Source organism: Hypomesus transpacificus, unplaced genomic scaffold (genome assembly GCF_021917145.1).
Source record: "Hypomesus transpacificus isolate Combined female unplaced genomic scaffold, fHypTra1 scaffold_312, whole genome shotgun sequence".
Classification (NCBI taxonomy): domain Eukaryota; kingdom Metazoa; phylum Chordata; class Actinopteri; order Osmeriformes; family Osmeridae; genus Hypomesus; species Hypomesus transpacificus.
Window position 1 is genome coordinate 56,114 of NW_025813840.1, and position 26,498 is coordinate 82,611.

The 26,498-nt window shown below is 53.1% G+C and overlaps 2 protein-coding genes across 2 annotated transcripts; both read left to right on the forward strand.

Moving 5' to 3' along the window:
- The first annotated feature begins 1,435 nt into the window (after positions 1–1,435).
- On the forward strand, positions 1,436–16,350 carry kdm3b (lysine (K)-specific demethylase 3B). The gene is given in 27 exon segments (XM_047016108.1): positions 1,436–1,968; positions 3,198–3,365; positions 3,507–3,620; positions 3,727–3,832; positions 3,955–4,079; positions 4,191–4,250; positions 4,598–5,305; positions 5,639–5,725; positions 5,727–6,939; positions 7,304–7,511; positions 7,780–7,994; positions 8,976–9,100; positions 9,102–9,129; positions 9,253–9,360; positions 9,599–9,726; positions 9,844–10,153; positions 10,442–10,701; positions 10,874–11,158; positions 11,285–11,456; positions 11,573–11,663; positions 11,898–12,028; positions 12,159–12,278; positions 13,143–13,166; positions 14,129–14,268; positions 14,801–14,977; positions 15,191–15,325; positions 15,472–16,350. Coding segments are annotated over 27 exon segments (5,532 nt in total). The 5' UTR covers positions 1,436–1,755; the 3' UTR covers positions 15,553–16,350.
- Positions 16,351–17,186: 836 nt separating this feature from the next.
- Positions 17,187–25,935, forward strand: reep2 (receptor accessory protein 2). The gene is made up of 8 exons (XM_047016120.1): positions 17,187–17,403; positions 19,412–19,484; positions 21,653–21,729; positions 23,877–23,997; positions 24,290–24,403; positions 24,977–25,139; positions 25,437–25,600; positions 25,787–25,935. The coding sequence occupies exons 1-8, from the start codon at positions 17,372–17,374 to the stop codon at positions 25,862–25,864; spliced, it is 822 nt and encodes a 273-aa protein (XP_046872076.1). The 5' UTR covers positions 17,187–17,371; the 3' UTR covers positions 25,865–25,935.
- The last annotated feature ends 563 nt before the right edge of the window (positions 25,936–26,498 follow it).

Sequence of the window (26,498 nt, forward strand, 5' to 3'; positions counted from 1 at the left end):
GCCTGCCCCCCCCCCCCCCCTTCCAGAACTCCAACTGCCACACTGACACTGGGACGCTCTTGCTGGACTCAGAAGACCCCTAGCCCTGGACTGTGCACTGTGGACATGGGCTGTGTGTGTGTGTGTGTGTGTGACTGCATGCCTTTACGTGTGTGTATGTTGAGTGCCAGGGGTCGGCTCTTATCAAGGTCACCTACTTATGGACCTATGTTCACTGAACATGGACACACAGACACACACAAACACACACAGACACACACACACACAGACACAGGCATGCTTTGCAGGCACTGAGGGATTCATTGACAGGGTAACCTACATGATGCTCAGTGAATGCCCGTCTTTCAAAATAACTCCCTAGCCAGCTGTATAAATATCCTTTCACAAGACACACCACCAAAGGCTGTCTGCTAGGAGACTCCAGACAAACTAAAACGAGACGCAGAGTTTTATAGAAAAAGTGATGCATATGGGGGAGGGCATGTTTATCTCTTTGATTTGTAGGACATGTCATTGAAATGTTTTGTATATAATGATGTATGTTGTATCTTATCTTGTGTGAACTCATATGAAATAAAATATGGAGATGTTTTTCTTTAAATAGAAACATATGTTGTGTTGTTTTGCTGCGTTTGGTGCCAGAGTACTGTGAGGTTGATGATGAGCTAAAGGTACTGTCTAAATGAGTAAGAAGTGCAGACTTGAGTTAAGTCTGTTAGGCCACACGGCATCTTTGATGACATCAACTTATCTTCAGTCTCGTGTGCCAGAGTTTAATTTAAACATTTATGAAAATGTCTATATCTGTCCAGCCTATAAACAGAAGCCGTGGTATAAATGTCACTGAGTGAAAACGACACTCGATTTCACACTGACTGAAATACAATCGAGCTGGCCTTCAAACACGTGTATGATTAATAAATAATGTGATGCTCTGCATTTCGCAGAGGGTGGGATGATTACTTGGTGTCTTAGCAACCGTCATTCCTGCAGAACGTCAGGAAACTACAGAATCCATTTAACCGTAAGTATTCAATTAGCTAATAAACGCATTTCTAAAGCGACGGTTATTTTAACCTGCAATCTCTTGATTTGTAGTCAAAGGCTCTACCATTCAGCTGTACCTATCTGTATACACAAAACAGCAATAAAAAAGGTGTCAAACACGGTCCAAAGCAGAAAGTTTAAGTTTCTCATGTTGTTGAAATACAAAAGGTAGACTATTTTCTCAACTGAAAACATTCTCAAGAAATCAGAAGGGCATCAAAACAGGTTCTAAATTGAAATACTTTCAGTATCGTTATGGCTGAAGTTAGTCAGCTGGCGCACCCTTCTGTTCCATAATGAGACCTACAGCTCAGGACTTATTGCAAATTAGATTTTACTGATATGTCTTAAACGCCTGTAGAGGTCGCTTTTTCGTTTCCTAGGCTTCTCTCCGCAGTGTTGCTACGAGGAGTGCGTTTGATTGTTACACAGCTCAATGGCGGATAAAGCGGGACAGTTGTAAGAAGGACAATAACACTTCGGCTGCGCTGTGTTTCAGGCGTGACTACGTCCGCCGCTAAGCGCCCTACTACACTAGGGGCTCCGGTGCACGGAGCAAAGTTGCGGTACCAGAGGTTCTGCTTACAATTTGGGCTCGATAAACTGACCAGCTGTCTTGCAGCTACTACTGTAGCATCTGAGTTCCCGAGCAAGGAAGTTGCTCTTTCATGTTGGCTAGCGAACGTTAGCGAGCTAGCTGGTGATATAATGGGAGACTCGCTCGAGTTGATTGGGAAGCGTCTTATTTTACTCCTTAACGATGGAAGGTCCAGCGCTGGAGCCGAACCGGAGAAAGCCATTTGGGCTCGGGACTGGCTCCAGGGTACAGTACGGGCGGTCAGCGTCATAGGTTTGGCCAGTCCGGGAATCGAGGTGAGCGGAGGAGAGGCGACAACAAACACATCTTCATCGGGGCTCACGGTCAGTGTTTACGTTAGATAACGAGTCATATTAAAGGAAGCACAACTTCTCAACAAACTGATAACCTTCTGTTATCTTGCTATCGTTTGCTGTGTAACTAACAACTAGATAATGTTCATTAATCGGTGGTGTACACGAGCTAGTAAGCTAATGTTAGCACCTTTGGCAGACAGTCAGCTCGCTCACCAATTCAGTCCGAGGACGAAGCTTGGGCCCGGTGTTTTCTTTCCAATGTCTAGCTTGCACCTCAACCAGGCAGACAAAACAAAGTGAAATCATTTCACTCAATATGTAGCCGCCTAGATCGTGGTCAGCGATTATGATTAAAGACATTTGGTTTTCCACACTTGGCTACTAATTCTAAAAAAGTACGATGAACCAATTTAGTGCTTTATTTAGCTTTATCTGAGGGTAAAACTGGGAATTAGTACTAACTACCAGATCAAGATTTTCTTGCGCATGGATGCATTTTTCGTGGTCATGGGGCCTTCAGCAGGATTTGTCCTCCTGGATGTACTGTTAGGACCATCTGCCCTCACTGATTAATGTGTTCATGTTTACTCTTAAAGACAAAGCAGAACCCCGACCGCCCTTGCTGACTGCGGTTCGGTTTGTAGGCGTGTTATAGCACATCAGTGCCCCTGAAATGCTCAGAATTTACCAGCTAATCTGTCTTCTGACTTTTGCTGACTTTGCCATCCAACCACAAGATTGGATTTAAATCAAATGTTCCTTGACCTTAATAGTGTAGACTATGTAGCTACCACACACAAACAAGCCTTCAGACACTAACATATCTGAAGATGGCTGAGCTGTCTTGTGCCTGCAGAATGACTTGACACCTCAGTGTCACCCACCTGTCCTCGGTGTGTGTGTGTGTGTGGGAGTGTGTGTGGGAGTGACCGTGCCTGCGACCTGACATGGAGGTGACACAGGAGAAGGGGACAGTTTAACAATTGGTGGAGCACGGATCAATGATTGACAAATGGGGGGGAGGGGTGCGGGGAAGAGAGGGAGGGAGTCGATGAACCAGCCAGAGAGACCAGCCAGAGAGACCAGCCAGAGAGACCAGCCAGAGAGACCAGTGTGTCAGTCCTTTCAGCTCACTCTGAGCCGCGTTGAAAGCATGACTGTGTGTCCTGTATGTGTGTGTGCCTGCAGCGACGTGGAGCGTTTGGACTGTTTAGTGTTACTGGCGTCATGTCTTATTGTCCCCCTCCTCCCCTCAGGTGTTTATGGAGTTTGAAGACAGCGTGGGGGGGAAGCGGACCTGGGTGCAGGTGTATGGGGAGGCTGTCAGTGCTGTGTTGGTTGAGGACTCGATTGTCTGGGCCACACGGAGCGCCACTAACCCCTCCCTGTCTGCGGGCGCCCCGCCCACCCCCTGGCCTGCCCTGGTGAGTGGTGCTCTCTGGGCCGGGATGTTCCACAGCTGCCTCCTAAAAGTTCCCTTGCTCTAGTGTTTTCGAACAAGGTTTTTTGTGATGCGCTACTGCCACAACAAGGTCCGGTTCTGACGTGGCGTTCTCCGTCCGCAGGCCTTCCGGTCCTTGGTGGACCGCGTGGGGCTCGGCCCCCTGGTTCCTGTGGAGTTCCTGGGAAGCAGAACCCTGGAGTTCCTCGCTGATGGAAGTTCTCTCCAGAGGTTTGAGGTGAGACGTCTGTTCTGGTCTGTCTGGGTGTAGGGGGGTTCTTGCCTCCAATCTGCGTATGTGTGGTTCCTTATCTCCGTTGTGTGTGTGTGTGTGTGTGTTGCAGGTGGAGAAGGATGTGAGACACCCCCTGCTCCTGGAGCAGCCCTTCGTCCAGGCTGCCGTCTCCCTCTGGCTCAGTGACTACGAGCTGCAGGAGATCCTCCGTAAGGGTGAGCGTCCCTCCCTCTTCCAGTGTTCTTCTCTCTGAGTTGTCCTGGAAGTTTGTGGTGCAGGTTGGTTTAGGTGCAGTTCTGTGGGCCTGGCTTGATTTTCCTGTGCTCGTCCCCCCCAGGCTCCTTCACCATCCAGGGGCGCAGGGTGCAGGTGTACCAGCCTGAGACTGAGGAGTCCTGGGCCCTGGGCCTGGTCTCCCAGCACGACCCCGTCTCTCACATCATGGAGATCACCATGGACAAGGTGCACATGCAGACCTTCCTTAGCATGCATAGAACAGACTCGCCCAGACACCGTCCGTGTGGGTGCTGGTGTGTGTGTGGTCGTACATCCTCTAACAGAGTGTGTTCTCAGGGGGAGGAGAGCCAGGTGGTGGACCCCCGTGTGATCCACGTCATGCTGGCTGAAGATGAGGTACGGGCCGGGCCCTCTGGGGGGGGGGGGGGGGGGGGGGGGGGGGGGGGGTGAACGTGTTATTTTTAGGGTGGGTAGGGTCAGGGAGAGTTGTGTTCTAGGCTGGGTAGGGTCAGGGAGAGGTGTGTTCTAGGCTGGGTAGGGTCAGGGAGAAGTGTGTTCTAGGCTGGGTAGGGTCAGGGAGAAGTGTGTTCTAGGCTGGGTAGGGTCAGGGAGAGGTGTGTTCTAGGCTGGGTAAGGTCAGGGAGAAGTGTGTTCTAGGCTGGGTAGGGTCAGGGAGAAGTGTGTTCTAGGCTGGGTAGTATCAGATCCAGCAGGCTGCTGTGTGACCACCTGTGTTCCTCCAGGAGGTGAAGAGCAGCCGCAGGAGGAAGGAGAGCGAGGCGCTGAAGGGAGAGAGCGCAGGCCGCAGGCGCCGCACCTCCTCCGGGGGCGAGGAGGACGTCACCCTCAAACGCTTCAAGGCTGCCGGGGACGACGTGGCCGACAGCAGCCAATCACAGCAGGCCTCCAAGGAGGGGGCGGGGACTTGGGGCGGAGAGATGGGGGGAGGAGGAGGAGGAGGAGCGAACAGTCACAGCAACAATGTAAGTTCGTCTGAAGCGTCTTCCACCCAAGGCCACTCCTCCCCCAACTCCATTTCCTCCTCCTCCCAGATGGACCAATCACACGCCCCGCCTCGCTTCCTCCCCGTGCACACCAAGGAGAACGGCCGGCCCCTCCTCCTGCAGGGCGGCGCTGACTCCACCACCCCCACCCCGCCCCCTCTCAAACCCGCCCCCTCCCTCTTCTCCAACTCCTCGTTCCCTTCCCTGGGCCAGATGCCCAGCCTGGTGCCTGGATCCCCGGCTGCCAAGCTCCCCTCCGCCCCTGCCCCCGACCGAGAGGACCCCCTCCAGGCAGCCCACCCCAGGACGGCCGCTCTGGTGTCCCCTGGACCCGTCTCCTCCCCCTCCCCCCTGGGCATCGCCCCCATCGTAGCCCACTCTGCCCCCCTCCCTCGTGGATTTACCCCCCAGCCTCCTTCCTGGGGGGCTGCGCCCAGCCAGACAGAGGTGAGTGGGTGAGAGCGTGTGTCACAGTAGTGTTATATAACCCTTAATATGATCAGCGTGGTCCTGGAGTCAGGTGGTGCTGTGTCATTTTTTTTCTTCTTGTTTATGTTTGTGTTTCCTGTTTTTGAGATTTGTAGTCTTGTCTGTACAGCACTTTGGGTCCACTTGGTTTTGGTTTCCTATGGTTTTTGTTCAATAACTGTTGTCTGTTGTTGTTGTTGGTCAGAGTACCAGGCCTCTCTCAAGGTTGTGAGGAGGCTGTGCTCTGATGAATGTTCTGCTCAACCTGGACCCTCAAACAGGTTCTCACATGTTCTCTGTTCTCTGTTCCAGAGTTCGAAGAACCCCGTCCTGGCCGCGGCCGGATTCCGCGCGCCGCAGTCCAAGGCCGCAGGTTCTGCTGTGTTCGGAGGGAGGAGCTCTCAGACCAACGGAGGGTCCCACCCTCCCGCCCCCTCCTCCGCCGCTGCCCCCTCCCCCGCTACCCCCCTCCTCCGCCCAGGATCAGAGAGCATTCGGGTTCCCCTTCGCCTCCGATGGGCCCAAGGCCGAGGGCCAGCCTTCGCAGCACAACGACCAGAACCTGTTCTTCCAGTGCATGACCCAGAACCCCGGCACTGCTCCGGGTGCTGCTGCAGGTCCTGCTGCAGGTTCGGCCCAGTCTAAAGACACCAACTACTTCACAGCCGTGTCGGAGAGCCTAGGTAAGGAGCCCCCCAGCCTGTTCAAGCCCCCCCGGCCCAGCGAGGGATCCAGGACTCCGGTTCTGGGCCAGGCCTCCCAGGGCCTGTTTGGGTCGGCCCAGCTGAAAGAGCAGGCCAGGGCTCCAGAGACCCAGACGCCCACAGGCAACGGGGTCACTAGCAAGGCCTTCCCCGGGGGTCTGGGTTCTGGGTCTGGGGGGATGAGGAGCTCCTCTCTGGGCATGGGGGGGCTGGGCACTCCCCTGGTAGGTACTAGCCGGACGGGGACTAACGGGGGTGCTGCTGTGGGGGGGTTGGGTCTGCTCTCAGGCACCAAGCCCTCAGACTCCCACCAGAACCTGTTCCTCCAGGGCTCCTCAAAGGAGCCCTCCAACCCCTTCCTGGCCTACGGGGACAAGCCCTCCCCCAGCCCATTCGGAGTCCTCTCCACCCCCAGCTCTGGACCAGGGCTGTCTGGAGCCCAGCCGGAGACGCTAGGGCCCTCGGACAGCAAGCCCAACCTCTTCACCATGGCAGAGCCCCCCAAAGGCCTGCTGAGCTCCTCCTCGCCCCCCTCTGGCTTCCCCCAGAGGGCCCAGGAGACAGAGGGGTCCAAGCCCAAGGATGAGCACACTCCCCTGGGGCCCGGGGAGGGGGATGACGGGCCCTCCTCCACCTCCATGTTTGGTGCTGTGGTCCCGGGTACCAGCGAGGACTCTTCCTTAGACTTGGACCACAAGTTCCCCCTGGAGGAGCGCGGCCAGGGGGCCAAGCGCGACTCGGACTCCAGCGACAACAGCGACCTGTCTGACCTGAGCGAGACGGAGGAGGGGATGGGTCGGGGCTCAGCCGGGGGGCCCCAGGGCCCCAGCAAGGAGGGGGCGCTGATGCTCCAGAAGATCAAGGGGCCTGGGGCCCCCAAGACCAGACCCCGCAACAAACCGTTCAAAGGTGAGGTGACAGCGGTATATACTGTTGATGTGGTTTATAGGAAATATGGCATTTAGACTTGAATTAACAGAACTAAGAATTTGTTGTTACAGTGTACACACATGAACATCTAAATGGTCATTCATAGAACAATAGAATTTATACAAATATTTAGCTAAAGAAGAACCATATAGAACACTTAGTTCAAACAGACCCCTTTACGGTTCTGGACATGCTCAAGGTTCCACAACGAACGTACTGTCCAATGGATCTCCTATCGTGACCCAGGGTTCCATAGAGCGCACACTGGTTGTTTTCGAGTACAGCTGTACCGTCTCCATGGTAACCCCCCCCCCCCCCCCCCCCCCCCCCCCTCCTCCTCCAGTGGGCCAGTCGGTGCTGAAGGACGTGACGAAGGTGCGTCGTCTGAAGCAGTCTGGGGAGTCCTTCCTCCAGGACGGCTCCTGCATCAACGTGGCTCCTCACCTGCACAAGTGCCGGGAGTGCCGTCTGGAGCGCTACCGCAAGTACAGGGAGCAGGAGCCTGACGACGACGACCCCAACGTGGCCTGCCGCTTCTTCCACTTCCGCAGGTGTGTGTGTGTGTGGGGGTGTGTGTGTGTGTGTGTGTGTGTGGAAGAGAGAGAGAGACTGTATTAATAAGTGTTTGTGTAAACTGCATTTTTGTAGGTGTGGTTGTTGTGTGTGTGTGTGTGTGTGGAACCCTATGGAACCCCCCCCCCCCCCCCCCCCCCCCTCAATGGATGTCCTATCGTGACACACGGGGTTCCATAGAGCGAACTCTGGTTGTTGTACAGTATAGCTGCACCGTCTCCACGGTAACCCCCCTCCCCCCCCCAGGCTGGCGTTCACCAGGAAGGGCGTGCTGCGTGTGGAGGGCTTCCTGAGCCCCCAGCAGAGCGACGCCATGGCGATGGGCCTGTGGCTGCCCTCCCCGGCCGTGCAGGAGGGCCTGGACCTGGACACGTCCAAGTACATCCTGGCCAACGTGGGGGACCAGTTCTGCCAGCTGGTCATGTCTGAGAAGGAGGCCATGATGATGGTGGAGCCTCACCGTGAGTCACCCAGGCCCTGCCTCTCTCTCTCCTCACACAGGCCCTGCCTCTCCTCACCCAGGCCCTGCCTCTCTCTCTCCTCACCCAGGCCCTGCCTCTCCTCACCCAGACCCTGCCTCTCTCTCTCCTCACACAGGCCCTGCCTCTCCTCACCCAGGCCCTGCCTCTCTCCTCACCCAGGCCCTGCCTCTCTCTCTCCTCACCCAGGCCCTGCCTCTCTCCTCACCCAGGCCCTGCCTCTCTCCTTACCCATGCCCTGCCTCTCTGTCCTCACACAGTTCCTGCCTCTCTCCTCACCCAGGCCCTGCCTCTCTCTCTCCTCACACAGGCCCTGCCTCTCTCTCTCCTCACACAGGCCCTGCCTCTCTCTCTCCTCACACAGACCCTGCCTCTCTCTCTCCTCACCCAGGCCCTGCCTCTCTCTCTCCTCACACAGGCCCTGCCTCTCTCTCTCCTCACACAGACCCTGACCCTCTCTCTCCTCACACAGGCCCTGCCTCTCTCTCTCCTCACCCAGGCCCTGCCTCTCTCTCTCCTCACCCAGGCCCTGCCTCTCTCTCTCCTCACACAGGCCCTGCCTCTCTCTCTCCTCACACAGACCCTGCCTCTCTCTCTCCTCACCCAGGCCCTGCCTCTCTCTCTCCTCACCCAGGCCCTGCCTCTCTCTCTCCTCACACAGGCCCTGCCTCTCTCTCTCCTCACACAGACCCTGACCCTCTCTCTCCTCACACAGGCCCTGCCTCTCTCTCTCCTCACCCAGGCCCTGCCATTCTCTCTCCTCACCCAGGCCCTGCCTCTCTCTCTCCTCACACAGGCCCTGCCTCTCTCTCTCCTCACACAGACCCTGCCTCTCTCTCTCCTCACACAGCACCACACAGGCCCTGCCTCTCCTCACGTCCTCCAGCCCTCTTCCCACAGCATTCAATACCCCGAGTATTCATACTGACCTTCTCTGTTTGTGTGTGTGTGTGTCCTGCGCAGAGAAAGTGGCGTGGAAGCGTGCGGTGCGTGGCGTGAGGGAGATGTGTGACGTGTGTGAGACCACGCTGTTCAACATCCACTGGGTGTGCAGGAAGTGTGGCTTCGGGGTGTGTCTGGACTGTTACCCGCCTCCGCAGGAACAAGCCTCAGGAGGGTGAGTGGCTACTGTCTCTGTGTGTGTGCGTGTGTGTGACGTGCTTACCCTTCTGTGTTGTATGTGTGCTTGTGATGTGTGCTAACTTGCCCCTTCTGTGTGTGTGTGTGTGTTGCTCCCCAGACGTGGACGAGGGCCCAGAGGATGAGGTGTTCTCCTGGCTGAAGTGTGCTAAAGGACAGCCTCACGAGCCCCAGAACCTCATGCCCACACAGATCATCCCTGGCACAGGTACACACACCTTCCTCTCTCTCTCTCTCTCTCTCTCTCTCTCTCTCTCTCTCTCTCTCACTCTCACTCTCACTCTCACTCTCACTCTCACTCTCACTCTCACTCTCACTCTCACTCTCACTCTCACACACACACACACACACACACACACACACACACACACACACAAATCTATAAATGCAAAAACACACATGTCTACCTAACCTATTTTCCATGTCTTGTCTCATCTCTCCACCAGCTCTATACAACATAGGAGACATGGTGCATTCTGCCCGGGGCAAATGGGGCATCAAGGCTAACTGCCCCTGCACCAGCCGACACACCAAGCCCCTGGTGCGCCCCAGCGTCCCCAATGGGATAGCACAGGTACTGCATCGCTGCTGCCTCTCTCTGCCTCTCCACCTAGCGTGTGGTCTGGTGGAGGAATCGCTGAAGTGGAAACCTGCTCCTGAGTGCTGGCTGTGATGTGTGTGTGTGTTCCAGGGTTCGGGCCCAGCCCCCGCCCTGGGCAGCAGAGGTTGCAGCGGGGGGGCTACAGCCTCTAAACCAGAGGGGGAGTCGACGGCGACGGTGAAAACAGAGCCGCCCCACGCAGCGATGTCTTCAGACGGAGGGGGGGCTCTGGGGGGGCTCAGCCACCCCTCCGGCAGTTCTGCTACCTCCGCCCACGCCCCCCAGACCCCCATGCTCCCTAAGGACCCCCGGTCCCCGCCCACTGGAGAGGGGACGTCCTCCCCTCTACACTGGCTGGCTGACCTCGCCACTCAGAAGGGCAAGGCAGAGGACATGAAAGGTAAGCACAGGGGGGAGAGCAGTACGTTCAGTTGGGGTGGGAGTCTATTGGTACCTCACGATTCGATTTGAATCGATTCTTTGCTCTTTTTTTTTATCCAACATTTTTTAACATTTATATGTATAAAAAATATAACATTACAAAAAGAAAATTATTGTTTACATTTGTAAATCGCTAGAAGACTGAATCGTGATTCAAACGTGAATTGATTTTTCCCCCACCCCTAGAGTTCAGTATGTATCAACATCTGTTCCTGTTCCTTCCTCTCTGTCCTCTCCGTTCCCCCAGAGCACGGCTCACTACGTTCCATGATGAACAGGGAGAACAGCTCTCCCTTCGTCCTGGACTCGCTCAGTGCCCTGTCCAAGCCCTCCTCCTCTTCCAGCCCCAAGCTCTTCAACAGCCTGCTTCTGGGCTCTGGTTCTGTCCAGCACAAACCTGAAGGCTCCAGTCTCAGAGACCTGCTCAACTCTGGGCCCGGCAGGCTTCCTCAGGGTCCTGGAGAGAGTGGGGTTCCCTTCCCCTCTGTGTTTTCTACTTCTGGCGGGGTGAGTAGGACACAAACGCAGCAGGACTTAGGACCACAGGTGTCCGGAGTGTTCCTTGTTTTGGGTCATCCTAGATTGTAGCTGTTTGAATACTCTAGAACCCTCACATGACTTGCTTTGTCCTGTAGTTTCCTGTTAAACTCATAGCCCCTCCCCATCTCCCCGTCTCCAGGGTGACAAGCTAAAGGGCAGCCTCCCTAACTTCCTGGACCACATCATCGCCTCCGTGGTGGAGACCAAGAAGACCGAGGGCCGTCGGCAGGCGGGGGGTGTGGATGGAGGCGGGGAGCTGGGGGCGGGCGGTGTGGGGCGCAGGGACGGGGGCGTGATGGGTCTCAGCGTGCTGGACCCTCACACCTCACACACCTGGCTGTGTGACGGACGCCTGCTCTGCCTGCAGGACCCCAGCAACAGCAACAACTGGAAGATCTTCAGGGAGTGCTGGAAGCAGGGACAGGTAGGGTTCTCCCAGCCCCGGTAGATGTTCTCCATCAGGATCTGAGATCCTGGAACGGCCCTTGGCACGGTTGACGACTTCTACCTTTGTCCCCCCCACCTCTTCCTCCACCCCCTTCCCCCCCAGCCTGTGCTGGTGTCCAGCATCCACAAGCGTCTGAAGGGGGGGCTGTGGAAGCCTGAGGCCTTCAGCCAAGAGTTTGGGGACCAGGACGTGGACCTGGTCAACTGCAGGAACTGCGCCATCATCTCAGACGTCAAGGTCCGGGACTTCTGGGACGGCTTCCAGATCATCTCCAGTAAGTACCTCCCCTTCATCCATCCCTCGTTCCATCCGTCGTAGCCTACATGACAAAATGATGTCATATAATGATGTCATATCCTCTGTAAAGTCCTGTGCTGGTTGTGTGTGCAGAGCGTCTGCAGGGTAACGATGGGCAGCCCATGGTGCTGAAGCTGAAGGACTGGCCTCCAGGAGAAGACTTCAGGGACATGATGCCCACACGGTAAGGGCTTCTAGAAGCTTCTGGTTCTAGAAGGTACTGCTTCCAGAAGGTCACTGCTTCCAGAAGGTCACTGCTTCCAGAAGGTCACTGGTTCTAGTCCCTCCAGAAGATCACTGGTTCTCGGTCCAGAGAGAGAACCCTAATATAAGAACTTACAACCAACACACACAGGTCATGTGGGGTGTTTTTAAGATGTATGATTGGCTGTAACCTTGCTCTCCCCCCCACCTCCAGGTTTGATGACCTGATGGACAACCTGCCCCTCCCAGAGTACACTAAGAGGGACGGACGGCTCAACCTGGCCTCCCGGCTGCCCAACTTCTTCGTTCGTCCCGACCTGGGTCCCAAAATGTACAACGCTTATGGTGAGACACACACTCCTAGTACACTAGGAGGTCACACCTAGCAGACTAGTAATGTACACTACTCAGGAGGCCACATCAATGCTGTACAATAGGCTGTGGGCTCCATCTTCACCCCCTCCTCCCTTCTCAGGTCTGATCTCCACGGAGGACAGGAAGGTCGGGACCACCAATCTCCACCTGGACGTGTCAGATGCCGTCAACGTCATGGTGTACGTGGGGATACCTCTGGGGGAGTCGGACACCGAGCAGGGTGAGTACACACACACAGACACACACAGACACACACAGTCAGCTATAGCACTGACTGTTTTTGCACACGTTAGTCTGGCTAAGGTCGTGATGCGGCTGTGCTCTGCTGAGTCATCAGAGCTGCTCCCCAGCAGCATGTCTCGCCCTGCGGCCTGTGATGTCACTGCTGCGGCCTGTGATGTCACTGCTGCGGCCTGTGATGTCACTGCTGCTGGCTGTGTTGCTGCGGGCTGTGCTGCTGCAGTCATGCTGTGTTTTCAGTTCTCCATCTCTCATGCTGGGGTGTTTAATCATGCTGGGTTCAGAGCCCCTCAGGATCCATAATGTGAACATCCTGTGGGACCAGCACAGCTTAAACCACACACACTTTAAGACTGACTACTGCTTTAACCATCTGAGCCACTAAAGAGAAGCGGAACTAAATGCATAGCACTCATACACTGAGCACAGTAGATACATAAATGTACTATACATTGACATGTACAAAACCATAGCTTGAATTCAGTTCAGTGATCCAACCTGGGCTAGCCAGGTCCTGGGCTAAGGTTAGTGATAGGACTGGGCAGGGCCAGGGGGCTGGGACAGGGGGCAGGGACAGGGGGCTGGGACAGGGGGCAGGGGGCTGGGACACGGGGCAGGGGGCTGGGACAGGGGGCAGGGGGGCTGGGACAGGGGGCAGGGGGCTGGAACAGGGGGGCTGGGACAGGGGGGCAGGGGGGCTGGGACAGGGGGGCTGGGACAGGGGGCTGGGGCAGGGGGGCTGGGACAGGGGGGCTGGGACAGGGGGGCTGGGACAGGGGGGCTAGTCTCATGACCCTCCCATGGGTCTCCGGTGTTTGATTGTGGAAACATTTCTCCTCCACAGAGGCAGACATCACTGGATGTGCAGGTCTGTAGTCTTTATCTTGTATCTGTCCTCAGTAGCATGCCCTTCTCCTCCACTAACTCCCTCACTAACTCCCTCACTCACTCCCCCCCTCCCCTCCCTCTGTCGTCCTCATGGTGCAGCCTGGAACACTGCAGTTCCTGCAGCAACGTTCTGGCGTGGTGGTTCTCTGGGTTGTGTTGAGCAGATGAGACTGTGTGTAGCTGGGGTCTGGTGCGTCGATGACCCTGTCTGAGGAGGGACACCCTCTGGTGCAGAGGCATCCAGTCCTGCACAGCTTCATCAGTACAGGCTGTCTAGAGAGGGCTTACTGTTCACTCACACACACACACACACACAGCCTATACATATATTGGCTATGTGATCTATTGCTCCTAAGGGATATATCCTGTTAGCGACCAGATTATGAATAATATATAAAGCTATGATCACATGTCCTGTTGCCTTCCTCTACCGCTGCACACACACAGAAATGGATAAAACCACTGCAGTTAAACTTCTTTCATGTCATCCGTTGACCCCGAGCGCCGTTTACCGTCCCACAGCTATGATGTCACGTACTGGTACTACCCCCTCGTGGGCTGAGGGGGGGCTGATGATTCGGCCCCAGAACGAGGAGAGCGCTTCTAGTCTGAAGCACCCTCCCTAGAGCAGCCCTGCTTGTCTCTGCTCCCGTCTGTCTTTAGTGTGCTTGTAACTGGAACCTCTTTCCTGGGTCGTTTCCTGGGCCTGTAATCAGGAGATGTGTTGTTCTTAAGTTCTCTGCCTCCGAGGACATTGTAGACAATGCTGCAGTGGAATGTCTCAGGAGGAGGGAGTGGAAATGTGCCTGTGTTTAACCCATGGTCTCAAAGCAGACCTGTGACCCTGCTCTACTCTCTGTGGGTTTGTGTGTGTGTGTGTTTCTGTGTGTGTGTGTGTGTGTGTGTGTGCTTCTCTGTGTGTGTGTGTGCTTGATTCAACAGAGGTGATGACCACCATCGAGGAGGGGGATGTGGACGAGATGACGAAGAGGAGGGTGTACGAGGCGAAGGAGAAGCCGGGAGCTCTCTGGCACATCTACGCTGCCAAGGATGCAGAGAAGATCCGAGAGCTGCTCCGCAAGGTCTGCGCCAAAACTCCTCCTGCTTCAGGACCTTTGACCTTGTATCTGCCAGGCCATTGGTTGCTTTTACATTGTCATTTAGCAGACGCTCTCATCCAGAGCGACTTACAGTAAATACAGGGACATTTCCCCCGAGGCAAGTAGGGTGAAGTGCTTTACCCAAGGACACAACATCATGTGGCACGGCGGGGAATCGATCCGGCAACCTTCTGATTACTAGCCCGACCCCCTCACCGCTCAGCCATCTGACTCCCACTCCCACACTGGTTGTGTGTAAATATCAACCCTCAGAGAAGACCAGGAGAAGAAAAATCTTCAGGCTCCTGTAGAAAATCTGTATTATGTTAGGGGTAGACCCATCAGTATAGACCCACTAGTATCATGCAGTTACTACAAGCTCTGTGGAGGTGATTTTGACTGGGGAGAGGGCAGGCGAGGGTGGCAGTGATTCAGACAAGCGACACCATGAACCCCCGTAGACATCAGGTGTGGCTGGATGAAGGGAGTGACCTGACTGCTGTGCTGTGCCCAGGTGGGAGAGGAGATGGGCCAGGAGAACCCTCCGGACCACGACCCCATCCACGACCAGAGCTGGTACCTGGACCAGGTGCTGCGGAGGAGGCTGTACGAGGAGTACGGCGTGCAGGGCTGGGCCATCGTCCAGTTCCTGGGAGACGCCGTGTTCATCCCCGCGGGCGCTCCCCACCAGGTCGGCAGGAGAAACTCTGTCTCGCTCGCTCGCTCTCTCTGTCTCTCTCTTTCGCTCTCTGTCTGTCTCTGTCTCTTACTCTCTCTCTTTCTTTCTTACTCTATTGCTCCCACGCTCGCTCTCTCGCTATATTTCTGTTTGACTCCCTTTTAATCTTGTCTGTATTATCTATTCTTCTCTTTTTTGCCTCTCTCATCCCCCCCTCTCCTCCAGGTTCATAACCTGTACAGCTGCATCAAGGTAGCGGAGGACTTTGTGTCTCCAGAACATGTGAAACACTGTTTCAGACTGACGCAGGAGTTCCGACACCTCTCCACCACCCACTCCAACCACGAGGACAAACTCCAGGTACGGATCGGTCACTCCTCCGTCGCGTTTTTAGCATCTGAGCCGGACTTCGTTTCTTTAAAGGTCTTGTGTGTTTGCCGCAGTCATCGTTAAACAGAAGTGGTCCAGCTGTAACAGCAGGTGTTGTGCACGCTGTGTCTCCCCAGGTGAAGAACATCATCTACCACGCTGTGAAGGACGCGGTCGGGACCCTCAGGGCTCATGAACCCAAACTAGCTCGTTCCTAATGTCCTCCACAGCAGGTGTGCTCTCACACACACAGGGCGGCACTGGGGACTGGGCAGAGTGGACTTAAAGCTGATTGGGGGCTGACACCCTACGCTTATACTGGGGTTGTGTGTGTGTGTGGGGAGGGGGGTTATAGTCAACGCTTGGATGGAAGAAGTACTTAATCGCTTTTATACGGCAACACAAAAGTTCAAATATGCCTAGTTGTTTTCAAATTCACCTTTGATTATTAACTGTATTTAACGTCAGTTGTCCTGTTAGTTGTTCTGGTTGTGTGAGAGATGTCAAGACTGAAGAGAAGAAAACCTGCCTGAAATAGTATTTGAAAACACGGTTATGATTTACTTGAGGTGAACTTGATTTTGGTAAACCTGCTCAGTAAAACTAATGGAAGGGTTCTGGAACTCATAAGGTGAATCCTGTTCAGTCTAGGGCCGTTTGTTTTCCCGCCCAGTGTAGTCTGGAGGTGAACTGACGAACCTCTGGAGCCAGGGAGGCTTTGCTTGTGTCTAAACAGCATCTGACTAATGTGAACACAAGACTGTTTGTCTCTCTTCCTGTTAATAGTATTCCTTCACTCCACCCACCTGTGTGTGTGTGTAGACTGTTTTCTTTAAGTTGGGTTTTAAACAGATAGACTCCTTCTGTTTTAAACAGATTTAAACGGATAGACTCCTTCCCCCAGCCCCAGGTGGCCTCAGACCTGTGAAACTGCAGACGTGAAGGGAAATAGACCAAAGTTTTGTATTTTTAGTTTGTCATGCTATCAATTAAAAGCGAGGATTTCTTTCACTCTATTTCTTGTTTGTTTTTTACGATGTACATGTGAAAGTGAAGAAGGGTAACCACAGGATGTTGGCCAGGACAGACTGGCAGTGTTGACCTGTCCAGAGGTGTAAATGAATTAACTTGCTTAAAACACAGATATTGTGAACCCAACCTGAGAGTCTCATCTGAACTACTCAACATTAACATTGTATCAATATATATATATTGATCTTAGCAGTCTGTTTGATTTTTCAAAATAAAGTTTCCAAAAAAAACTACTGTCTGAATGGCTGTTCACTTCAGGTTTCAGGTCTAGTTGGATGGCTGTTGAGGAATCTGATGAAGCTCAATGTTAGCAAACTTTTAATCTCTGTTTTTCTATGTAACTGTCTTCCTCACACATCCAGAAACCAAAGTCTGAAATAGAAAGTAGTTCACCTAAATGGGACAGTCTCTTCATACTGTTCCCACTGGGATGCCTTTCTAGAAAATCATTTCTGGAACTCATATCGGACCAGCCAATCACACGTAAACATCAAGTTACCATGTCAACTTGGAAGTGTACAAATTTGATTAGTGAAATGTAAATGTTGCCTGACGAGTGTAATGGATGTCTTAAATCTTTATTTTATTTTATTACACGTATTGGATTGAATTTGTGTTTGTCTTGTATCACCTCCGGAAAGCACGAATTGTCCAGTATTGCACTAATTAATTGGGGCAATTTGAGTAAGAGGGGGACCTTGCTCCAAGTCTCATTTAATTAAAGCTCGTTATTCACGAGTCAATGCTCAGAGCTAGCAAGACAACACATTCCTGGCCCTTTAAGAGAAAGTGGAGCTCTGGGGTTTTAATGCAGCACGAACATAGCAGGAAGATAACTGTTCGTCTCGTCTGCCGTACTGTAGCTAACAGGCAGCAGCAAAATCGGTTGCCGCTTATCCCACTCGCATCACAACAAACGGTCTCACGAAGGGATGGGGGGTTCCTAACAACTGGTTTGTTAGATATAATTCACGAAAGAGCGGCATATTCCAACAGACAGTAACCATGGTGTCTTGGATTATCTCAAGGATAGTGGTGTAAGTATGAAATCATTGGCGTTTATGTAAGTTGTTTTCGGCTGCCACAGACGGTTGTTAGACTCATCGCGTTATTGGCTATTTAGCTTGTTAGCTTAGCACAGCTGAGCTGCACAGTCACTAATGCGGTCCAGTCTGCTTGCACCCGGGGCGCATCTGCTCCTTGTCAAAGCTAATCGTGCACCATGGGATATATTTAATTATCTACTTTTCTGAAATCTTTGAAGAATGGAGTTGCATTTTATATATTGCGCCGGTGCTACAGTCTGCTAATAAATAGTTATCAAGGCATTGATGACAGGGGTCTATCCATATTGCTAACCAAGCACCTGACAGCGTTAACGGGGACTACTTAAATAGCTAGCTCTAGCTATTTAGATATTCCTTACAACATCCATCGCCCATTTAAATTGGCAAGATACTTGATAATTTAGTGGCTTACCCATCAGTAATGGTTAGAAAACCTCAGTAAGTTATTGAATGAGCTAGGGATGAGCTGGCCTTTGCCAAGTCCTCTTCCACAGACCGAGATGGTACTAGCAGCTGCAGTTCCCGTTTCATATAATAAAACTGAAGAAAACGCCACCGGCCTTAGCGGAGGCTTTAGTCTGTCCACCTGTACCCACTACTTAACTGGTTATAAAAACAGCTGCCTGTCGTCAAGCGGTTGAGTCATCCACTCAGCTTTCTACCTGTTCCTGCATCTCACCCAGCTGCACATCTCACTGTGCCTGTGAGATGAGCAGGGTGAGTAAATATGGGCTTCATCTTATTGTGTGGAAAGGGTTGGCCCTACTTGATTTGAGATTCCTATCATGTGTTTAGATTAGGTACCAGTTACAGTAAAACAAACGTTGCTCATATCAGCATTCAGCCCACATTCTGGAACAGTATGCAACAATGGACACCTCAAACTCGGTCTGTGTCCAGCCAATCAGTGTAGAGATCCAGTTGATGAGTGAGCAGCTTTGGATGAAACCAGAGAGGACCAGAGACCTCTCTTTTGGAGGAAAACAGAACAGGAAGTGAGAGGGAAGTAAGTGGCTCTGTTAAAACCCACTACCACACCTTCCTCCCTTCCCTCAGGGAAGTCGTAACCTAGCAGGAGCTGGTGGTGGGAGGCGTGCGAATAGGCTGTGCTCGGCTGTTGCACGTCGGCTCAGTGATAATCCAAGGAAGCAGGGAAGTCCTGCAAGCTAGGAAGGAACCATGGAAGCAGCCTTTAATAGGAAGACAGGAGAGCGTGCAGCGAAATGAGGAGTTTATGATCTCTGTTAGGCTGCTCTGCCTTGTGCTCGTCTCCTGTTGTACACTGCAGGGCACACACAGACACGCACACAGGCACACCCAGTTAGACGATTGGACAATAGAAACAAGGTCCACTCACAAGCACACACGCCGTCAGTGACTGTGTGGCTGGCCGGGGCTGGACAGAGGTGACAGGCGTGGCTGTTCACTCAGCTTTCAGTTTCCTGTCACATCAGCACAAACTGCCACACAGACACCGGCCAGGACTGTGTGTGTGTTTTGTGTGTGTGTGTGTGTGTGTGTGTGTGTGTTGTGTGCTCCCACATGGCGACCCACCTCTGACACCAGTGTGTTTTCCCAGTGTATCTGTGTAGTGTAGCAGGTTCCTGTGTTTCCTCTCTTCTGCACTGCTGGAGCTGGCTACAGCTCTGGAGACAAGTCGAGTCAAGCAGCCATTTCACCCTAGAATGAGTCTGTTTCATCGAGCCATGCCCCTACCCAGCCTGGGCAGACTGTCCTATAAGGCTAACCTACTTCCTGCAGGGGAGGGAGGGAGAGACGGGGGCAAATGTTGTCCTGAGGGCGGCCTACTTTCATACAGAGAAGTCTGTTTGTGTTGACTCACCCAGCTGAGGAGTCCAGACCTCAGCCGGCACAGTCCTCAGGATCCAATCAGGGGGCTTGTCAATCGCTGGAGGTCAAGTTGCCATGGTGACGGTGTTGATGAACCCTGAACCTGTGTCCTCTGCCCCGTCTCTAGCCTTGCCTTCGGGACGCTCTACCCTGCCTACTCCTCCTACAAGGCCGTCAAGACAAAGAACGTGAAGGAATACGTAAGTATCCCACAACCTACACAGGCCTACGTTAGCCCTGCACCTCTCCATGCTTCAGGCTGTGGACTGGAGGCCTGAGGATTGCGGCTGGCTGGGGTACAGATGGAGCAAAATCAATCTCCAGTAGTCCAACCTGCGCCTGCTTATTTACTTATGGATCCGGGACACAGTTCATCTCCCTCTTGTCATCCTGGATGGAGAAAGCTAAACATTAAACCAAGATGGTGCACTGCATACATATTAGGTTATTATGACACAGCACCTGAAGGCAGGCCTTGGTAGTCTGGACAGGACAAGGTACAGGGAGAGACAGGGCAGGGTACAGAGCAGGGGAGATAGAGACAGGGGCAGGGTACAGAGCAGAGGCAGGACAGGGGAGAGCCAAGACAGGGGAGAGCCAGGACAGGGGAGAGCCAGGACAGGGGAGAGCCAGGACAGGGGAGAGCCAGAGACAGGGGAGAGCCAGAGACAGGGGAGAGCCAGAGACAGGGGAGAGACAGAGACAGGGGAGAGCCAGGACAGGGGAGAGCCAGGACAGGGGAGAGCCAGAGACAGGGGAGAGCCAGGACAGGGGAGAGCCAGAGACAGGGGAGAGCCAGAGACAGGGGAGAGCCAGGACAGGGGAGAGCCAGGACAGGGGAGAGCCAGAGACAGGGGAGAGCCAGAGACAGGGGAGAGCCAGAGACAGGGGAGAGCCAGAGACAGGGGAGAGCCAGGACAGGGGAGAGCCAGGACAGGGGAGAGCCAGGACAGGGGAGAGCCAGGACAGGGGAGAGCCAGAGACAGGGGAGAGCCAGAGACAGGGGAGAGCCAGGACAGGGGAGAGCCAGGACAGGGGAGAGCCAGAGATAGGGGAGAGCCAGGACAGGGGAGAGACAGAGACAGGGGAGAGCCAGGACAGGGGAGAGCCAGAGACAGGGGAGAGCCAGAGACAGGGGAGAGCCAGGACAGGGGAGAGCCAGAGACAGGGGAGAGCCAGAGACAGGGGAGAGCCAGAGACAGGGGAGAGCCAGGACAGGGGAGAGCCAGGACAGGGGAGAGCCAGAGACAGGGGAGAGACAGAGACAGGGGAGAGACAGAGACAGGGGAGAGCCAGGACAGGGGAGAGCCAGGACAGGGGAGAGCCAGAGACAGGGGAGAGCCAGAGACAGGGGAGAGACAGAGACAGGGGAGAGCCAGGACAGGGGAGAGACAGAGAACGGGGAGACCCAGAGACAGGGGAGAGACAGAGACAGGGGAGAGACAGAGACAGGGGAGAGACAGAGACAGGGGAGAGACAGAGACAGGGGAGAGACAGAGACAGGGGAGAGCCAGAGAACGGGGAGACCCAGAGACAGGGGAGAGACAGAGACAGGGGAGAGACAGAGACAGGGGAGAGACAGAGACAGGGGAGAGACAGAGACAGGGGAGAGACAGAGACAGGGGAGAGACAGAGACGGGGCCGGGAAGCTGCCAGGCTCCATGGAGCAGAGTAGTTTACCAGCATCCTTTTAAAGCTGGGGGATCCTCCCTGCTCACCTCATCCAGCAATGGGAAACAGGGAGGAGGAGGAGACGGGACTCTACCAAGCTCTGCTCTCCTCCCTGCTGGTTGCCATGGAAACCCCCCCCCCCCCCCCCCCCACCCTCCCCCTTTTCTAACTGCTCAGCCAGACGGTTACTGATGAGGGAGGACGCCATTTCCATCCCAGTTGTTTTTCTGCCTTTTCCTTCTTTCCCTCTCCCTCTCCCATTTGTCAGTGGAGTCCAGCTGTAGTAGGGGTTTATTTAACACCACGTGTTAGGACGGCCAGCCCATCTGGTTGGGCCATCAGAAGCACTATGTGCTTTCTGGATGACTAAACAGTGTGTGTGTGTGTGTGTGTGTGTGTGTGTGTGTGTGTGTGTGTGTGTGTGTGTGTGTGTGTGTGTGTGTGGGGGTGTGTGTGTGGGTGGGTGGGTGGGTGTGTGTGGGTGTGTGGGTGGGTGGGTGGGTGGGTGGGTGGGTGGGTGTGTGGTGAACCATATTCATGTGACTCCACATGTGTCCTAGCACGTGTGTACTTGTAGGCAGTGCTTTCACATGCTTCATATATGGTGATCTCTCCTTTCCCCCCTGTGTGTGTGTGTGTGTGTGTGTGTGTGTGTGTGTGTGTGTGTGTGTGTGTGTGTGTGTGTGTGTGTGTGTAGGTGAAGTGGATGATGTACTGGATCGTCTTTGCACTCTTCACTACAGCAGAGACGATAACAGACCTGGTGATGTCGTGGTGAGTTGCTCTGTCCACCAGGGGGCGCTATAGGACAGCCCTCTGCTGTTCTTAGAATGGCCATGTCAAGGCTGGGTCCTCTTTTCAATTGTCAAATACTGATTAGATCTGTGCATTTCAGCCTTTTTGTTAACGTTTGATTGGTGTCTGGTTGATAAGCTGTGTTTCTGAGTGTTGGATTGATGTGTGTTTCTGTTGTGTCAAATTGATAGGGTGTGTTTCTGTAGTGTCAGGTTGATACAAGCCAGGTGCCAGGATTAGGTGACTGAGGGGTCCATAGCGACAGGAAGCGAGTCCGTAGTAACCAATAGACTGAAAAGTTAACTTCTCTCTAGGTACCTAGCTAGCCATGAACGAAATTGTCTTAATCAGGCGATTTGTTTTCAACATTTCAGTTGGAGTTGTCATTTAAACAAACTCCCTGCAAACTAGTTATGTTTTTCATTTCAGCTTATTTAAGTTTTTAGGGCACGCTTTTTGACACATCTGACATGAGACTCACACGTTCCGGCTCTGTCTGTAAGCTTCTGGAAGCTCACTCTGTCACGCCACCAAACGACACGTCAGATCATACCTCCACACCACTGAAGTGCTCACATGGATGGATTATATATGTTATACATCCTTCTAAAACTGGTTGTTCCCATCCTTGATTGTGATTGGCTATATCGCGTTCCATGCCGTTGTAAAATCCAGCATAACCTGACAGGTTGTCCTCGTAACATTTTTTAACATTCCATATTACTGCGCATTTGCGTTGCAAATAACAACTCCCCTAACCTGTTCTAAAATCAGCGCAAAACCCAGCCTCTTGGGGCTTATTGCTTTAATTTAGCAGACGCTCTTATTCAGAGCGACTTACAGTAAGTACAGGGACATTCCCCCCTGAGGCAAGGAGGGTGAAGCGCCTTTCCCAAGGACACAACGTCATTTTGCACATAAGCACAGTCATGCTGTAGTGTCATGCCACTAAACAATGCAACATATCGAGCCAAACAGCTTTATTGTGCCATGACGCCAGTACATTGCATTCCAAACCCTAACATGGAATGTTCCACCTTTCCCTGGGCGGGGCCTGTCACGCTATGTACACCTGGGCACGGCCGTGAGCTCCTTGTCATTCAAGATGGCTGTGATGCCACATGTGCACTTGTTCACCTAGGTCCCCCCAACCAAGCACTGTGACAACACAAATGTCAAATTAACCAATTGGATAACCTGACATGCATTCTACACCAGAGCTTTTAAAACATTACATTTGTCCAAAGTGAGTCCCAGGATGAAAAGTTCCTACAGTATAACCCATAGGACTCCAGACACCCTCTGTGCCTGCGCTTCTGTCTCCTCACCTGCATTTCAAGGTAGCATTTGTTGACTGGACATGGGTTAATATGCTGTGTTCTGATTGTCATGTTGATATGGTGTTTCTGTAGTGTCAGGTTGATATGGTGTTTCTGTAGTGTCAGGTTGATATGGTGTTTCTGTAGCGTCAGGTTGTTGTGGTGTTTCTGTAGTGTCAGGTTGATATTCTTAGTTTCTGTAGCGTGAGTGTCAGGTTGATATTCTGTGTTTCTGCGTGTCAGGTTGTTATGGTGTTTCTGTAGCGTCAGGTTGATATTCTGTGTTTCTGTAGAGTCAGGTTGATATTCGGTGTTTCTGCGTGTCAGGTTGTTATAGTGTTTCTGTAGTCAGGTTGATATTCTGTGTTTCTGCGTGTCAGGTTGTTATAGTGTTTCTGTAGTGTCAGGTTGATATGGTGTTTCTGTAGTGTCAGGTTGATATGGTGTTTCTGTAGCGTCAGGTTGTTATGGTGTTTCTGTAGTGTCAGGTTGATATTCTGTGTTTCTGTAGAGTCAGGTTGATATTCGGTGTTTCTGCGTGTCAGGTTGTTATAGTGTTTCTGTAGTCAGGTTGATATTCTGTGTTTCTGCGTGTCAGGTTGTTATAGTGTTTCTGTAGTGTCAGGTTGATATGGTGTTTCTGTAGTGTCAGGTTGATATGGTGTTTCTGTAGTGTCAGGTTGATATTCTGTGTTTCTGTAGTGTCAGGTTGATATTCTCTGTTTCTGCGTGTCAGGTTGTTATAGTGTTTCTGTAGCAGTCTGTGTTTCTGTAGCGTCAGGTTGATATGGTGTTTCTGCGTGTCAGGTTCCCCTTCTACTTCGAGCTGAAGATCGCCTTTGTCATCTGGCTGCTGTCCCCCTACACCAAGGGCTCCAGTGTGCTCTATCGCAAGTTCGTCCACCCCACCCTGTCCAACAAGGAGAAGGTCAGAAGGAAACACCACTCCAGAACCCCAGGGAGGAGTTAAGCACATCAGCCATCTGCCCACATCTAGCGTAAAATGTTCTCACTCTGTTTCTCTCTCTCGTGTGTGTGTTTTCTCTCTTCTTTCTTTCTCTCTTTCTCTCTTTATTTCTCTCCCTCTCCCTCTCTGTTTTCCTCTGTCTCTCTCTCTCTCTCTCTCTCTCTCTCTCTCTCTCTCTCTCTCCGTCTCTGTTTTCCTCTGTCTCTCTCTCTCCCCCTCTCTCTGTTTTCCTATGTCTCTCTCTCCGCTGTAGGAGATAGATGAGTACATCACCCAGGCGAAGGACAGGAGTTATGAGACCATGATGAAGTTTGGGAAGAGGGGCCTGAACCTGGCTGCCAACGCAGCTGTAACGGCTGCGGCCAAGGTAGGCTGGGTCACCCACTGGGTGGCTGAGGCCAGGTGCGTTGTTACAGATGAAGCTCTACTGGGGCACAGGCACCTACTCAAATCCCTTTTGGGGGATCAATCTAAATTAATGCACTGACTAATAAAGTAAATTGTTAAAACATTTTTTTTACTGGGGCACAGCAGATTTATACTGGGGCTGTGTTTTGTAAGAAAATACCAAAGGGGTTAGTATGTGTGTTTTGTAAGAAATTAGCAAAGGGGTTAGTATGTGTGTTTTGGGTGAAATTAGCAAAGGGGTTAGTATGTGTGTTTTGGATTAAATTACCAAAGGGGTTAGTATGTGTTTTTGAGTGAAATTAGCAAAGGGGTTAGTATGTGTGTTTTGGATGAAATGAGCAAAGGGGTTAGTATTTGTGTTTTGGAAGAAATTACCAAAGGGGAAATTAGATTTGACTGCGGCACAGATTTATACTGGGTACGTGCCCCCAGTAAAAAGGGTCTAGCAACGCCCATGGCTGAGGCCTGTTTTAGCAGTGAATGCTAGTTGTATTGTGCATCTTTTTAGATTTGTGTGTGTGTGTGTGTGTAGGGGCAGGGTGTGCTGTCAGACAAGCTGCGCAGTTTCAGCATGCAGGACCTGACTCTGATTGGCTCAGAGGACGAGCTGGGGCTGGGCATGAGGAGAGACCCTCTGGAGGACCTGGGGTCTGGAGCAAACACCCTGCCACGCACCAAGACTACCTCACGTCAGAGTAAGTCTCACACACACACCCTGCCACGCACCAAGACTACCTCACGTCAGAGTAAGTCTCACACGCACACCCTGCCACGCACTAAGACTACCTCACATCAGAGTAGGTCTCTCTCACACACACACACACACACACACACACACACACATACTCTCTCACACAAACACACACACACACCCTGCCACGCACTAAGACTACCTCACGTCAGAGTAGGTCTCTCACACACACACACACACACTCTGTCACACCTCTAGATCTAACCTACCAGTGACCTTGCCCTCCTGTCCATTCCCACAGCTCGCTCCTCCTCTGCAGCTCCGCTTCCTGATGAGGCTTCGCAGCATAGCTCTGACCAATCAGACACCAGGACGGAGCTCTCTGACGAGGATCTGGCAGAGAAGGCCCCCCGACGCACGGCCAGCGTCAAGACGACCAAGAAACCAGCTGCTGCTAAGACTGAGGTGGGCGGCCTCCTTCTGCCTCTCTTTCTGTTCTGTCACTCTCGCTTCTCTCACTTTCATTTCTCTCACCTCTCTTTAGTTTCTCTTTTGCTTCTCTGATTTCCTCATGCTGCCTCTCACACTTCCCTTCTATCTTTCCTAAGCAGTTTTTAATGTTCAGTCTCTCCCCCCCCCCCCCTCTCCCAGACTCAGACCAAGACGGTGAAGAAACAGCCCAAGAAGAAGATTGTGGCGTCTGCAGGCCCCAGCGCAGAGTCACCCTGAGACCCCGCCTCCCGCCTCCTCCTCCCTTCTCCTCCAGCCTCACAGGACCCCACCTCCTCCACCAGCCTCACAGGACCCCACCTCCTCCTCCCTCCTCCTCCTCCAGCCTCACAGGACCCCGCCTCCTCCTCCAGCCTCACAGGACCCCGCCTCCTCCTCCAGCCTCACAGGACCCCACCTCCTCCTCCAGCCTCACAGGACCCCACCTCCTCCCTCCTCCAGCCTCACAGGACCCCGCCTCCTCCTCCCTCCTCCTCCTCCAGCCTCACAGGACCCCACCTCCTCCCTCCTCCAGCCTCACAGGACCCCTCCTCCTCCTCCTCCAGCCTCACAGGACCCCACCTGCCTCCACACACACGCTGGCTTACCCTCACACACCAGATGACATCAAAGGTCCGGGGGTTTGGTCTAGATCTAGTTAAGCTTGTCGTTGTGACATCACCACCATCCTTTTACCCAGCATGCCTCTTGACTTTTATACTGTACATGTATCTGAATTGAGTGTGTAGTCTTTTAACAATATGCGCGGGGGGGCAGCTGCACTTATGTGTGAGAAGGCAAGTCGGCCGATTAACTTCCCTTGGTCAGTCCAGATATCCAGAGTCTTGTTTGGGTGTTGATCCTCAACAGTGTC

Coding starts and splice junctions, on each gene's coding strand:
- reep2 (XM_047016120.1), top strand. CDS start 17,372: ATGGTGTCTTGGATTATCTCAAGGATAGTGGT. Junction 17,404..19,411: donor ATTATCTCAAGGATAGTGGT/GTAAGTATGAAA, acceptor CCCCGTCTCTAG/CCTTGCCTTCGGGACGCTCT. Junction 23,998..24,289: donor CCCTGTCCAACAAGGAGAAG/GTCAGAAGGAAA, acceptor TCTCCGCTGTAG/GAGATAGATGAGTACATCAC.